Source organism: Saccostrea cucullata, unplaced genomic scaffold, assembly GCF_032062105.1.
Source record: "Saccostrea cucullata isolate Sc308-1 unplaced genomic scaffold, CSIRO_AGI_Scuc_v1 ctg5655, whole genome shotgun sequence".
NCBI lineage: Eukaryota > Metazoa > Mollusca > Bivalvia > Ostreida > Ostreidae > Saccostrea > Saccostrea cuccullata.
The window spans coordinates 35,708-50,775 of record NW_026937376.1 but is presented as its reverse complement, the minus strand read 5'-3'; the positions used below and the strand labels follow the sequence as shown (position 1 = coordinate 50,775).

Genomic DNA, 15,068 nt, shown 5'->3' with positions numbered 1-15,068 from the left:
TTCTTAGCCGTTATTTCGTGTAGGCTTTATTCTGTAGAATAACCTTTAATGTAGAAATTTATTGGTGGTAAGTATGGTTGGAATTTTTTGTATACCCCCTTTCAAAAAATTATGCTACATAACAGAAATGTATGACAAAAATGAGCAGTTTTAGTTAACAAAACTTTAACCACAGATGAAATTTTATTTGAGCAAGAGAATCATATTATACATATATACGTATATAGGATGGTGTTTAAATACATTCTGAGTTTTATCTTGTTCATGTTCCAGAAGTTTACATGTTAATTAAAGTACGAGGGTTGATCCAAATATCCCTGGAATTTCTTCATATTTTATTTATTTGTAAGTGAAATTGCTTAAAAGTTCAAATGAGAATATAGAGACTTGTTGAATATTTTAAATAAAAAAAAAACATTTTAAATATCTATGATAGAAACACTATGGCAGTTGCCAAACAAACGTTTTTTGGAAATGTAGGGGATATATTAACGCTTTTATTATCATTTTAATTTTTAATACGTAAAATGAGAATAAAACTGTTCTATGTGGTATAAAAACAAAATTTTAAGAAAGCTGTAAAATCTTATTTATCTACAAATACTAGTGTTACTACATAGAAAGCTTGTCTAATTTTTATTGTTTATTTATTCTTTTAGTATCATTAGCATTTTGTGAAAATTACCAAGACAAAATATACTACTGTAAACATGTCATTTTTCAAAGCATTATGCTATACTCATAAAAGTACCTGCCTAAATTCCAATGTTTATGTAATTTTGTTATTTTTTGTTTTACTAACATGGCTGTTATTTGAGGACCCCATTGGAAATAAGCTTTTTAATAAGGCTTTTATGGGCTATCCTTAGGTAATATTTATCAACTGTATGTCATGCAATGTATTTAATAATAATTACATATATATGTAAAATTGATCTTTCTTAATTAGCATATTGCTGAGATAATGTGTGTGTATTTCTTTTTTCTAGTAGTATTCTAGTCTTTAATGTTTTAATTTGTTAATCATGACATTCTGTGATATTTTTACCTGAAAGAAATGAAATGAAAAAATGAAAAAACGAAATTATGTCATCAAAGCGATTACTTGATCTTGTTTTAAAATCATTTGTGGGAGAGTTTTTCTGATTTTACTGAATACTTATTTTATTAGTTATTGATTTATTATTCATCTTTAGGTTGTTAGACAAAGTCAAATTTCGCTCAAGTTATAAGTTTATTGAAAATCCCAGGATCACTCAATCTTAAACGCTTATATTTTAACATAAGCTGGGGTGAAATACATTTAGTTATAAGTTTTCCAGTGTCATAAGAAATTTAACAAAAATAAAATGTCAATGGTTGTTGATAAAAGGTGTGGCCACTTTTTTGAGACTCTGACTTAAATATTTATTCCCGAAGACAAATTAAAAGCGTTCATGGACGTTGGCGGCTGTCGTACTGTTCTTGGCATTGCTACTAAAATTGGAACATCATATGGAAAGATAAGGAGTGTTTTGAAATATGAGTGAAAAATGAAGACAAGTTCGTGCGAGAGGATACAAAGTCTTTTCTTGAGAAAAAAAGGGGAAAAAAGAGCAACATTTGGTAGAATTTCGTATTCGAATTGAATATTAGGATGAGATGCTTTTATAACGTGACCTGACATATCAAACTTGACGTTATGTCAAAGTCTCCCTCGGATTTTATAACAATCCATTTTCAGAAAGCTCGTGTGACCTTATTGGTAAATGGAAAGTGGTGAAAATTTCCAATATTGTCGCATTATGACTCTATATTATAAATATGCCTGTTCTTGGCTTTCATCAAATTACGATAAAATTTTAGAAAGAAATTCCACAAACTTTTGGATCAACCTTCGTATATATGTATCCGCCATATGAAAATACCCCCACCCCCACCCCATCCCCCAAATACCGAAAAAACGAAAAATAGGACAATGAACTTCCAGTAGAAGTGAACAGAAAACGTAGTTTACTTATTTTGGAAATTACAACCATGCTATAATTTTTGTATACTTGCAGTTTATATACATGTATATAATGTAATAAAATCTAAGTATGTTTCAATCGTGGCATTTATCGAAGAATTACGTTTTTGTCATTTAACATCAAAGGACAGGTAACTAAAACTCAATACACTTCTATAGAATTAGAATTTTTTGTAAGCAGTTAAAGAGTTTCCTAAATACACTGAAAATATTTTTTTTGATCCAGACAGAAAATTGATTAATCTTCTCAAAAAGTCGTATTATCCATAGATTGCATTTATTGGCTTTAAGTACAGCTATTTGTAAGGACCAGGCAGGGGGTGATTCATGACCACTTCAGATTTTTACAAAATTTTAATATGTTGCTTCATGGACCAAGGGAACATCATTGGACAACATAATTTTTTTGGCCAGCTTTTGTTGCCATGGAAACAATGCACCATGTAAATGCACATGGCAATCAAGCAAAAAATTGAAAAAAATGTGAATTTAGCCATTATTGAACACAGGAACAGAGCTTTTTTGATGATAGTACCATAGATAAATCTTTTTTTCCTGAGAAGTACATACAAAATGATAAATGATTACCATAAGGATAAAATTATATAGGATTTATTAAAGGTGCTGAATTTCAATTTAACATAGGTAATTTCATAAAATTCACTTTTCACAATATTTCTTCAAATCCAACATATTTTAGGAGCATATTAAGAAAAAGGCCCGCATGTTTAAGAAATCTGATAACATGGGATAGAAAGAGCACATTCTTAATTTTAATAAAATTAAATAAAACCCATGGGTTTTTTTAAAAATATTCTGTTACCATGGCAACGAAATGTCACAAAAATTCATTTTTCACAATAATAACCGTTTTTAGGAGCATAATAAGAAAAAATCCCACATGATAAAGAAATCTGATGATGTGGAATAGAAAGAGCACTTTCTTAATTTCAATAAAATTAAATAAAACTATGGGTTTTTAAATAATACTCTGGCAACAAAATGTCACAAAAATTCCATTTTTCACAATAATAACTATTTTTAAGAGCATAGTTGGAAAAAATCCCACATGGTAAAGAAAACCAAAAGCCTGGATTAGAAAGGCCACAATCCTTATTCTAATAAAACAAAACAAAACTCATGGGTTTTTCAAAAATATTCTGTAACCATGGCAACAGAATATCACAAAAATTCATTTTTCAAGAAAATACCAAAATATATCATTTTCAGAGTATCATGTGGAAAAAATACAACAACCACAAAAAAATTGATAATATAAGATAAAAAATGTTCTCCTAAACCTTGCAAATATTAGATAAAACCAGTGGATTCCTCATTAATTTTTGTAACCATGGTAACAAATTATTCTGGAAATGCTTTTTAAAATAAATTGACTTTACAAAATCTCCATGAAATACAAAATAATTATTGACTAACATACATGTATTATTTTCACAGTTTATTGTAAATGCATGAAAATATATTTTTTTTAAATATGCTTTTGTGGTTTGTATCTGGTTACCATGACAACATCTCCAAATATATTGTATTTGCCTATACAATTTAGTCAATGTGATTAGTTTGTATGAAGAAAACTGTATGAGTGGCCATTAGCTAAAATAATGAAAGACACAACATTTTTTTTTGTACCTAACTTCTTTAAAACAAATATTTGGTTTCTGTGGTAACTGTGATAAACCATTAATAAGACATGATCTAATTATTTCAATTGTATTTTTAAAGCAATTTTTGAAAAATTATCTGTTTGCACCATGAATCAACATTTTTTTTTGTACCTAACTTCTTTAAAACAAATATTTGGTTTCTGTGGTAACTGTGATAAACCATTAATAAGACATGATCTAATTATTTCAATTGTATTTTTAAAGCAATTTTTGAAAAATTATCTGTTTGCACCATGAATCAATGCGATATGCACATTTAAAAGCGCAATTTGCCAATGAATTGCTAAAATCCGAATAGGGCGAATAATTCTACAGGAAAGTAACCTAAGGTGCGAACTCTCTAGCAATCGCGCGCATGCGTAGCCTGTCGTTTACCCAGGGCATCCGGATTAACTTCGCTTATATATTTACTGCGTGGACCGCAGGGTCCACGCAATAAGCATTGAACATGGTGGCGTAGGTTAAGTGCTCCCCACCCACCCACTTTCAACAGCGCGTTGGAGTGAAGGTCAATCAAAATTGAGTAAGTGGTAGGGAGAAGTTTGACCCTAAACCCCAACACCTACCCTCTGCCCCTCCCCCTTCCCCCATCCGCAACGAAATAGCATTTTTGGCTTGTCAATTTTTTTTGCATCGACGAATACCCACGAGTTATCTCGTGTTTTACTTATCATAAGTAAAATACGAGATCACCCGTGTATATCCGACGTTGGTTTTTTTGTAGGTTTGATATTTTTTCCCAATACCCCCCCCCCCCTTTCAATTTGCTTCCGATTCCAATGTAACATAGAAAAAATATAGGAAGTTAAAAGAACAGCAAAGCCACTTTGCTTTGTCACATTAATGTGGAAGTATCCTCGGGTAATGTAACTTAAGATTTCTTCTAATCATGACGGGTGTATAGTTGGGCGGGGGTGGGGGTGGGTTAAAATAAGAGAGAAAAAAACATGGTCTACTAAAACGGGTGCTGAATGGATCATTGTTCATTAATCAAAATCGTGTTATTTTTCATTTGTCACCAGAAGTACTTTCGATTTGACTTCACTTTAATTTGAAAAGTGTCAGTAAGAAAAAGAAAATTCCTATTATCTGAAAGCGTAGAACTATGTGTTTTCGTAAGATTTTTTTACCATTCTTAAAAAGAGGACATTTTTTTCCTTCATAAAATGAATTCTTTTGAAGTTATTGAATAAAACCTGTCCTTGTGTTTTGTTACGGTCTGCCAAGGATAGATAAATTTATTATCTGCATCATTTGCAATGAAAATAGGTAAAAACAATATATACCAACCCAGGCATCCATTATTTGTTTGTATCGTCTGTCCTTAAACTACGCATTTGTTTGAGATGAATAATGCATCTGTTTTAAATTGATACTTCAGATGTACTAAATTATACAAAAAATATTCTTGAATTTGACATTTCCAATAATTGCATGAATGTGAACTTCAACCTTATTAAGAGTCTTGTTGTCAATTAAGATTTTATTTTTGTAATCTGCTCGTTCGATAGATGACAATTTATACTCAAATAAAACTTGCATCTTTAAAAAAATGCATTTCTGATCTTCCTGATGCAATATTTAACAAACATTTTTATTTTTATGATTTGATACTATATTTTCTACTCTAGACAGCATGCTAACTGATTGCTCAATCTCTGCCTAATTTAGAAATATGCATTTCGAGACAACTGCACGCAGAAATCGACATACCGCACAGTACAGCGGATTTTCTCAGTGGGTGTGGAATTTGACGTTTTGCCCCCTGAAAGGACCGTATGCCAATAACCTTGGCATAATTTATTTAAGCGGATACAGGATTTCAACTCTTTGCAGAAAACTGAATATTTTAGCGTTTAAAATTTTAGTGGACTATCATCAAAACGCCAAAATAAGCCAAATTTAATACCCCGCTATTCGGTATTATTCTAATAAACATATGCATCTGATTGTTGTTATGTACAGCAATCGGACCAAGTATATATGTTACATAAAAAGTTTAAAGTTTAAGTTTAAAGTTTAAACTTATCTATAACTAGTTTAAACTTTAGATTTAAACTTTAAATGTAATATATATATTCAATTCGATTATTTAATTCTTTGAATAAATGTCAAGCACTGTAGACAACAAAAAAATCATTGGAATCTAATTATGTTAATTTATATTTATTTATCACGTTAGACAAAAGACCTACTTAGAAATACACTACATTAAATCCTTTACTAAAATATGTTAGATGACCCCTTTAATCGTCCATGTTTTGAACCACTTCGACAAAAAGTGAGATATGAAATGTTTTAAATGTCTAAGTGATAATGTCTCGCCTATGAATTCTAAATAACTCCCTAACAACGGCTTTATTCTATATTTTTAACTGAAAATAATTATGTTTGATTATTGGAGTTTTATGAAGAGACTTACTTTTACAATCGATGACTGACATCTAGGATTTAAACAGAGACAAACTCCAATTACTAAAATGTAAAAGACAGCTGTCGAATGTAAAGTCTATTCATAAAACTCCTTAGGGTAGGTCCGAATTAAGAAACAACTGGGAAATTAAGTTAACGTTTTATTGATAATCAAGTGCATGATTGAAAAACGTCTCTTTTAATCATTGCACTAGTGTATGAAGGCTGCATTTTAGGTATTCAATACCTAATAGGAAGAAATTCAATGCAATTGAATACATAACAGATATGTAGGCATTAAATAATCAGTTTATTTAGACATACTTCCCGTTTATTAGTATGTAAAGTGGGATGTGTCCTAATTTATGACCTTAAATTTTGTAAAGTTATCTCCCCTTTTATTATTGTAAAAAAAATCAAGAAAAAAAAAATTAGCCGGTTAAAAATTGTTTTCAACTGTCATTGTATTTTTAATGTTTCAATGCATCTTTCCACCGCAGTATTTATTGATATTCAAATCATCTCAATTTTAATTTGAAAAATTATGTACCTGACAGACATTTAAACGTAGAGAATTTGGTCCTATTAGGGATGGAAATCTAAATCTGACTAAAGCCATACCTTTATGCAATAGCGTAAATAGAGTCCTGGGTTAGTGGAAATTTTTAATTGAAATACGTGAAGATAAAATGCAGTATTTAAAGGGCTGGGAGCTGTGGCCATTTTCAGACTATTTGACCTTCTTTAAAACAAGAGCTCCATATAAAGATACATACAAAAATGATAAAATTTTAGAACTAAAATGTTTGATTTTTTTCTTTGTCAAATGATAGTTTACAACATAAGATATCATATCTAATTAAATAATAATATTGGTCGTTAATTTGTTAACCCCTATCCTTCTTATCTCAAAACACAGACCTCTAAAACAACAGAAATGGGATCAGGTGCAATATTACAGTGAGTAGTGTAAAAAGAGGTTTGGTGGAACATTTACTGAAACTCGCTTGTTTGTTTGCATGGCCTTTTATGGAGTTTGAATAATAATCTGAATTCATTTTATTTGTTAAATATGCTAAAAATCAAAACTGAAGTATGCTTTTTTTGAATGTCTTCCTTAAAAGAGTGTTATGGATATAAAATTGATTACCATCTATAGAATAAAATCCAAATTCCTTTGTGATAGAATTGAAATAATATGAGCCTTTATAAACAAAGAAAATGCGTTACATGTACCTGCTTTTCAGCTGGCTGGGGCCAATGAATACTGATCGTTAAGCCTAACTTACAGTACATTATTTTTTCCACTTGTGTTTTATTGACACATGTATGCTATAGGCGCTTGGTTACAGGATGGTGTATTTCGTGTATTATGTGTTTTTCTAGGTGTGTCTGAATACCCTCATCAAAATAAAAATACAAATTCGCCCGAAATTAGCACGTTTTAAAAATGTCATATTTACTGTATATAAAAAGAGTAAAGGAACGCCACTCGCCATCTTGAATCATAGGGCGTGCCTCGGTTCACACTTGATTTTTATCAATATCTACATCTTTCCTACCGGTGTCGGTCGAGATCTAGCTTCGAAAATGATTGAATGACAACCCCCTATCATCTGTTGACCTACACATGCCGTTTTATACAAGCAGTGAACCGAAACGTCATCGATTCTTGCACCTGTTTATCGAAAGCAACGGCAGTTACGATTACGATTATGTAAAATTTAGAGGCGTCCCGGAAATACATGGAAAATCTAGAGAGTTCAGAAATCGCGCCAAACTTGTTTTCTCTAGATTTTCCGTGTAATTCCGGGACACCTCTACATTTTTCATCGTTTGAAATCGTCACTTACGTTGCTTTCGATGTCTGTACATGGTATAGAGGACGTTTTGTGTTTACCGCATGTTTTATGTGGCAAGTTCAAATCGGCAGACGTTTGAAAGGTGTCATTCAATCATTTTTGAAGCTAGATCTCGACCGACACCGGTAGGAAAGATGTAGATATTGATTAAAATCAAGTGTGAACCAAGGCACCCCCTATGATTCAAGATGGCGAGTGGCGCTCCTTTACTCTTTTTCTATACAGTAAATATGACATTTTTAAAACGTGCTAATTTCGGCGAATTTGTATTTTTATTTTGATGAGGGTATTCAGACACACCTAGAAAAACACATAATACATAAATTACACCATCCTGTAACCAAGCGCCTATGATGTATGCAAACTTTCAGCTTCCATAATGTTTGTACCATGCGAGATAGATATTGCATATTTGACATGCTTACTTAAGGATTTACACTCTTCCAAATGACACCAAGGCCAATAACTATGTGACCATGACTTTGACATACATGCTAAAAATATCATTTTTTATAGATTCGGCATAACTTTAAAACAAAACAGATAGAGACTGCATATTTGGAATGCAAACTCCACTAATATAATAGTTCTTTCATTTGACGTTGAGATTGAATACTGTTCGTTATTTCCATATCCCTCTTGACACCAAAGTCAATGAGTGTTGCCTTTTCTGTGGCCTATATACTAAACTTATCTATTTCGTACCTTCGCCATAACTCTTGAACCGTAAGAGATAGAGACTTCATATTTAATATCATACTCCTCTAATCAAGGTATTTCAAATGACACCAAGGTCAATGACCTTTAGACCATGCCTGTGACATATATTCTAAAAATAGCTTTTTGCCAGGCGCTTATAGTGTTTCACAAACACAACTTGTTAGGTAATATAATACATCAAAATTATGATAAATGTATGGCAAGTCAAATGTCGCAAATATCCGATCTTTCCCATTTGTATTTTAAAATTTTCCATTTGTATTTTATAATTTTTATTTGTATTGTATAATTTGTTAATTGTATTGTATAATTTTCTTTGCATTGTATAATTTTCTATTTGTATTCGATATCTTTCATTTGTATAATTTTTCATTTATCCGCTCCAAAACCATCATACACTTATCTCAATGAGAATCCTTTGATGTGAATAAGGACCTAAAACTTTTTGTTGATATGCATTTATATTGTCACGAACAGCAGCTTTTCATGCATATAATATCAATATTGCACATTGATTTATACATTGGGAGAGATCCTCGCTCGATTATGCGAGCACATTTTGGTTGAAGTCAACGTACGTCGGTCAATTTTTTGACGTGATGAAATGTTTGCACCTTGACTACATTATACAAATTAAAATTAATTGTACATTCCTCATATTTCTAAATCTGTTATGGCATTAAAATAGTACCTCCGGTTGACTTATTTCTTTGTATTCATTTTAAACATAATCGTGGAATCCAATTATGACTTTTCTTGACCTTTTAAATATTTAAAGCGACAGAGTAAATTAAAGTGCAATATCATTATCATTTCAGCAAAAAGCCGTGGAAATTCGACAAGCCTTTACTCGGCAATTAGGGCGACTGTGTAATGAGAGAGGTTTTTTATATTTATCGTTCCAACGTCTGACATGAAAAGGGGTCTTTGTTACAATACAACTGATAAATTAAATCTTACACTACTTGTTTTTTTTAATCTACAGTTGCGTTTCTTTATTATGTCCTTATATTTCATGTGTCATTAAACCACGTGATACCAAATTCAAATAGGTAAAGCCATTATGAAAAAAAATATTTGAAAAAGAAGCAAAATGTCAAGTAACGCTTAAATTGCTTGTATCTAAGTTCCTTAGATACACATAATTACCTTCAAGTGAAGAGTATTTGTGAAAGATCATAAAGTATATCAAATATCATGAAATAAAAAATAACGAACAATATTCAATCTAAAAGGCATTTTTGCATATAAAGTGTGTGCACAATTACGACTTTCAAAACACTATATTATACGGATGTTGCAACCACTATTGAAATAACGACTGCTATTGAAATAATTATTTCAATAGTCGTTGAGAGTGCATTTCAATTTCAAATATACGTTGTAACCACTATTGAAATAATGTTTACAATTGAAATAAAATTTCAATAGTGATTGAAAAAATGATTTAAAATGTGATTCAAATGATTTTTTGATAGTTGTTGATAATTGAGCCAACACTAAAACCACATAGCAATACTTATTGAAATTACTTAACCATTAAAAAAATTATGAGGGTTAAATAAGTGTTCATTATGTTCACCAACAATTTTAATTAATATTTTGAGTTTACTATTAAAATTACGACTATTTGTGAATGAGCATTTTAAAAGAAGTTAAAATTAAGTTTCAAAATACCACCATATTTTTATCACTATTGGAATAACACTAACCGTTGTTAGAAACTAAATGCTATTTTCACTGAAATTTAGTCAATTTAACTCAATGTTTTGACAAGTAGTTGCTGGATTTACTATCCATATTTGTAGTGTATGTAATCCTATAAACATGACTGACAATTTATGAGTGATAATGTATGTCAATACTTATTTATTTATTTTGTGATATATATGATAATTGTCTTGAAAAATATATTCATTAAATTAAATTTGGAAAATATTTTTTTCAGTATATTGCTTTTCAGAAAATCATCCATGCACAATAAATACTCTTAAAGACCAAAATTAACTTAAACAACACTTTGAATTACATTGTACCACTTTGTGAGTATACTTTAGAACAAACTAAGGCCTACTTATTATAATTAAGCTAATACTGACATAGACGTTGTAACTTTTGGTAATTAAAGAATACTAGTACATCATAAAACAATAGCATATATACGTATATATCAGAAAATAGGCAAGAGCTTGAATATTTAAATTAAAATGGCTGGGATCCCAGATATTATCTATGAATTATAATTTACTGAGTTCATATAAATTCTTTGTATCATTTATTATATGAACTTTGTTTAAGATACTATAAGATACTCTAAAGTAAAAAACTAGATCCACTTTAAACTATACAATACACTAGATTAAGTTTAAAATCGATCTATTTCATTCAGAAAAAAATTATCTTACTGTTCAAAGGTCGTAGGTATATTAATATTTCAAAAATCTTTAACAATAATTCAAATGTTATAAAGATGTATTAAAGTAGTTGATAAATAGTAGTTTAAGAAATGAATAAATTTTCTCAAATCCTTTTGGTAAAATTTGTTAGCTGGAAACTCTTTACATTATTGGGGTTTTTCTAAATGTGTACTTTTTTCTAATAACATTTCTATTTATTAACTGTATACAGGGAAATTTTCGACCCCGTTTTATTTTCGCCCCTTTCGTCCTGATCACAATTGGGCGAATTTAAAACAATGAAAATTCAAAGAAAACAGCAAAATTTCTTTAACAGAACTGAATTTGGACGAATTTAAAATATTGTTTGCAAGTTTAAGAGGGCGAAAACAACGCAGGGCAAAAATAACCCTGTATACAGCAGTACTTATGGGGTATTTTCGACTAAAATTCGAGACAGTTTTGTACCACGTATTTCTTGAAATCCTATATCCATTAGTTTGAAAATATGATATTTGTTCCACATAGGTTAAGGCTGCGTTATCCTTTTAAACAGGGTAACATACCTTCGTCTGAAGATGTGATCCAGATTTTAGAAAGCGTACGTCATGGGTAGATAATTACATTGTAGAATCTCATTATAATTTAGTTTAAAATTTTTCTAAGGTGTTAAATTTCAAAGTAGCGTGGCTTATCGCTGTGAAAGAAGCCTTTAAAAAAGGTTCATACTTTTTCATCTATATATTAGTAAAATAGGTCATTAAAATCAATTTTCTATTACATGTATATTGAAATATATTTTTGTGATGCATATTTGGAATTTTTAAAATTATTTTTTATTGAAATTAAGAAAATTGCGTTGGACTTGAAACAAGAGGGACATTGGCCACATCGATCATCTGAGATCATCGGCTTGAAAGATTGATTGATTGTATATTGTTTAACATCCCTCTCGAGAATTTTTCACTCATATGGAGACGACACCACTTGCCTGTGGAGAGCTGCAAATTTTGTCCTATGCTCGGCACTCAGAGCAATTGAGCAGGGAGGGATCTTTTTTGTGCCAGCACCTACTGCGACACGGGGCCTCGGTTTATACGGTCTCATCCGAAGGACCGGTCTCCACGTCCCACAGTGGGATTCGAACCCGCAACGGAAGGATTTAAAACTCCTTACTTTGCGACTCTAGAGCATACACTCTAACCACTGCGCCACGCGGGCGACTTGGCTTGAAAGAAGAAATCAACTTAGTATTGAATGGAGAATGGACGGGGAAATTCAATTTACACTAACTAATATTACTATTCATAGCTCTGCTGCTCCTAAACTGTCATGGTAGTTCATTCTGCGGATTTTTTCTCTTTGATAGGGAGTTCGGGGCTTCGAGGTCCCGCCTGCGACTGCCCTAAGTCGAGTGGGTGTGTTTGTGAAACACTATGCACCCGGCGGCAACAAAGATAGTTTCAGCATAAAGGTTACCTTCATGGTCACATGGTTATTGCCTTTGGTGTCTTTTGAAAGAACTTAATAAGTGGACTACGCATATCAAATATGAAGTCTCTGTCTCTCATTGTTAAAAAGTTCTAGCGAAAGTTCGAAAAAAAGTACTTTTCCATAGTACTTAGTACTCTTTCTCTAAGGCCCGCGGAGAGCATATCACATTTCTCACTTTCTTTGGTGGTAAAGAATGCTTTATATACTAATAAATAGATTTAAATGCCTTTTGATAAAAAGAAAAATAAGTTTTATCACCAATACTAATAAACCCTAATTTAACCATATTTTTATTTTTTAAAAAATGAAATACTTACATATCGACAGTAACACAAAAAAATGTGCTTGATCACAGTATTTGGTATTAAATTTCTAGCAAATGAGCGTCAGTTCAATCCTGTTAACATATATTTAATTTTTTTTACTTAACCACTGTCAAGTTCAGTCACAAAAAGGTTATCTGTGGTGTCCATGCACAAACCACAGAAATCGTTTATATCAGAGCTTCGAATGAACCTGTCCGTCCTGGTATAGGATGAGGAGACAGCGATTATAATGATCTGCAGCCAGGATTTGACTCCGACTGTCTGTTGTAATGCCAAGTGGATCAAAGGATTCCTTGGAAATAGAGGGATGACCCGTGTATTTAAATCTGAGTACACCTTCCTGATTGACTACTATTACTGCTCTAGCTTTACAGTCAAGTCAGCTACACAAATATCCAGGTTCCTTTTCTCAGTGATTTACCGGTATTTAAAGCAATCAGGGGAATACAGGGGGTCATCTTCACTATCAAACTGAATGGTTTGTTTCTCTGTAGATCCAGAGTAACAGACAACTTCTGATTGTGTTTCATCGTCACTGAGCATGGTAACCAGGAGGTCACCAGAAGAGGTACTACAAACGTAATAAGGTTTCCACCCATTGAGTCTGATCATTTCCTGTATCTGTTTATCCTTCACCATGTTTACTGTCCTGGTATCCTCATGAGTATAAACTAAGACTCCACTCCTTGTCACTGCTATGTCACATGGTATGTTCCCTTATTTGGTTTTGATTGACTTCAGTAGTTTGCCTTGGAGGTTGTAGAGTTTCATGATTCTGTCATCATCATATGTCCAGATTTCTTCATCACTGAGTCAGGTAATACTCTATAGACTGTCACACCCAGTGTCTATGGTAATTATGGGCTCTGGTTCATCAAGCAGTGGTTTGACTGGAGGAAAGGATATAGCTTCTGGTGTCTTCATTTTATAGCCATGTTCTTCTGTTGTAATGGACAATGCTGACAGAGAATCAAACATTTGATGGAGCTGTTCCTTGCTTCTGTGATGAGGGGAAAGAATTGACAAAGAAAATTTGACTTTAGGAGGTAAATTGATAAATTCAGCATTTCTTGAGATATACGCAGAGGCTAAGACTTCATTGGAATCAAGTATTTTCTTCAAACCAAGCATAGTATCTTCTACTTCAGAAGTAATCTTTTTCATTTCATTTCCCTGTTTATTCAAAACAGTCAAATGTTTGGTTTTCATCTGATTTATTTCAGATTTCTGTTTGTTGACTATAATGTTTATTTCACGATGTCAGATTTCTCCGTGCTCGGTGACTGTTGTAATTAATGTCTCATATTGCGCTTCCAAGTTTAATTTTTCAGACTGTAAATCTGACTCAATTTCTTTATAAGTAGGATATATTCTCTGCTCAAGTTCTATAAAATCTCTTTTTAAATCTTCTGTTTTGGAGTTGAGTTTCTTCAGAACATCTGATATATAATGCCCATCGTGTTTACTAGAGATGCAGGTAGAACAGGCAGGAGCGTCACATTTCTCACAATAAAGTTTACATTGCCTCTGGGTGTGGTTTGGACATTTTGGGTATTTAATAGTAGGGGTAAACTTCCGGTGTTTGTACTGTACAACAACAACAGAGAGATGCTCCCCTACACAGGCCTTACACAAGTTAATCTGACAAAGTTCACAATGACTCTGTAATGCAGCTGTTTGACATAGGTCACAGTCGAGAATTTCTTGAGCACTGGTTCGTGGGTTCATTTCGTTGTGGAACTGTCATATGATATCATGGAACTGTAAACATAACGAAAATGAATTTTTTTTTCCTTAATGCTTAAGTCAAAATTTATTGAAGAAGGATGAAAATGGCTTGAATTTATGGATAATGAATTGAAAAAAACATTTTTAACGCTTTTAAACATATCCTAAAGGGTTTAGGTTTTAATAATAACGTGTTACTGTAAATCACTTTTTATTCGCGAGAACTTTATTTTCGCGTAATTACGCGAGAAAGTGTGCTCGCGAAAATTTAATTCTCGCGTATAATAGTATTCCTTAAGAATATATAAAGCAATATCCACAATTCGCGAAAATTTTGTCTCGCTTATTAAGAGTCAATGACTACCTCGCGAAAATAAGGTGTCGCGAAAATTTAGTGATCTACAGTACCTGAAAATTCAACATGGCTCCCTAAATCT

General features: G+C 31.9%; 1 protein-coding gene across 1 annotated transcript; it reads right to left on the bottom strand.

Annotated features, from left to right (window-relative positions):
• Positions 1 to 14,163: 14,163 nt before the first annotated feature.
• LOC134248097 (E3 ubiquitin-protein ligase TRIM45-like) lies at positions 14,164 to 14,631 on the bottom strand. The gene has a single exon (XM_062730519.1). The coding sequence runs from the start codon at positions 14,629 to 14,631 to the stop codon at positions 14,164 to 14,166; it is 468 nt and encodes a 155-aa protein (XP_062586503.1).
• Positions 14,632 to 15,068: the final 437 nt, after the last annotated feature.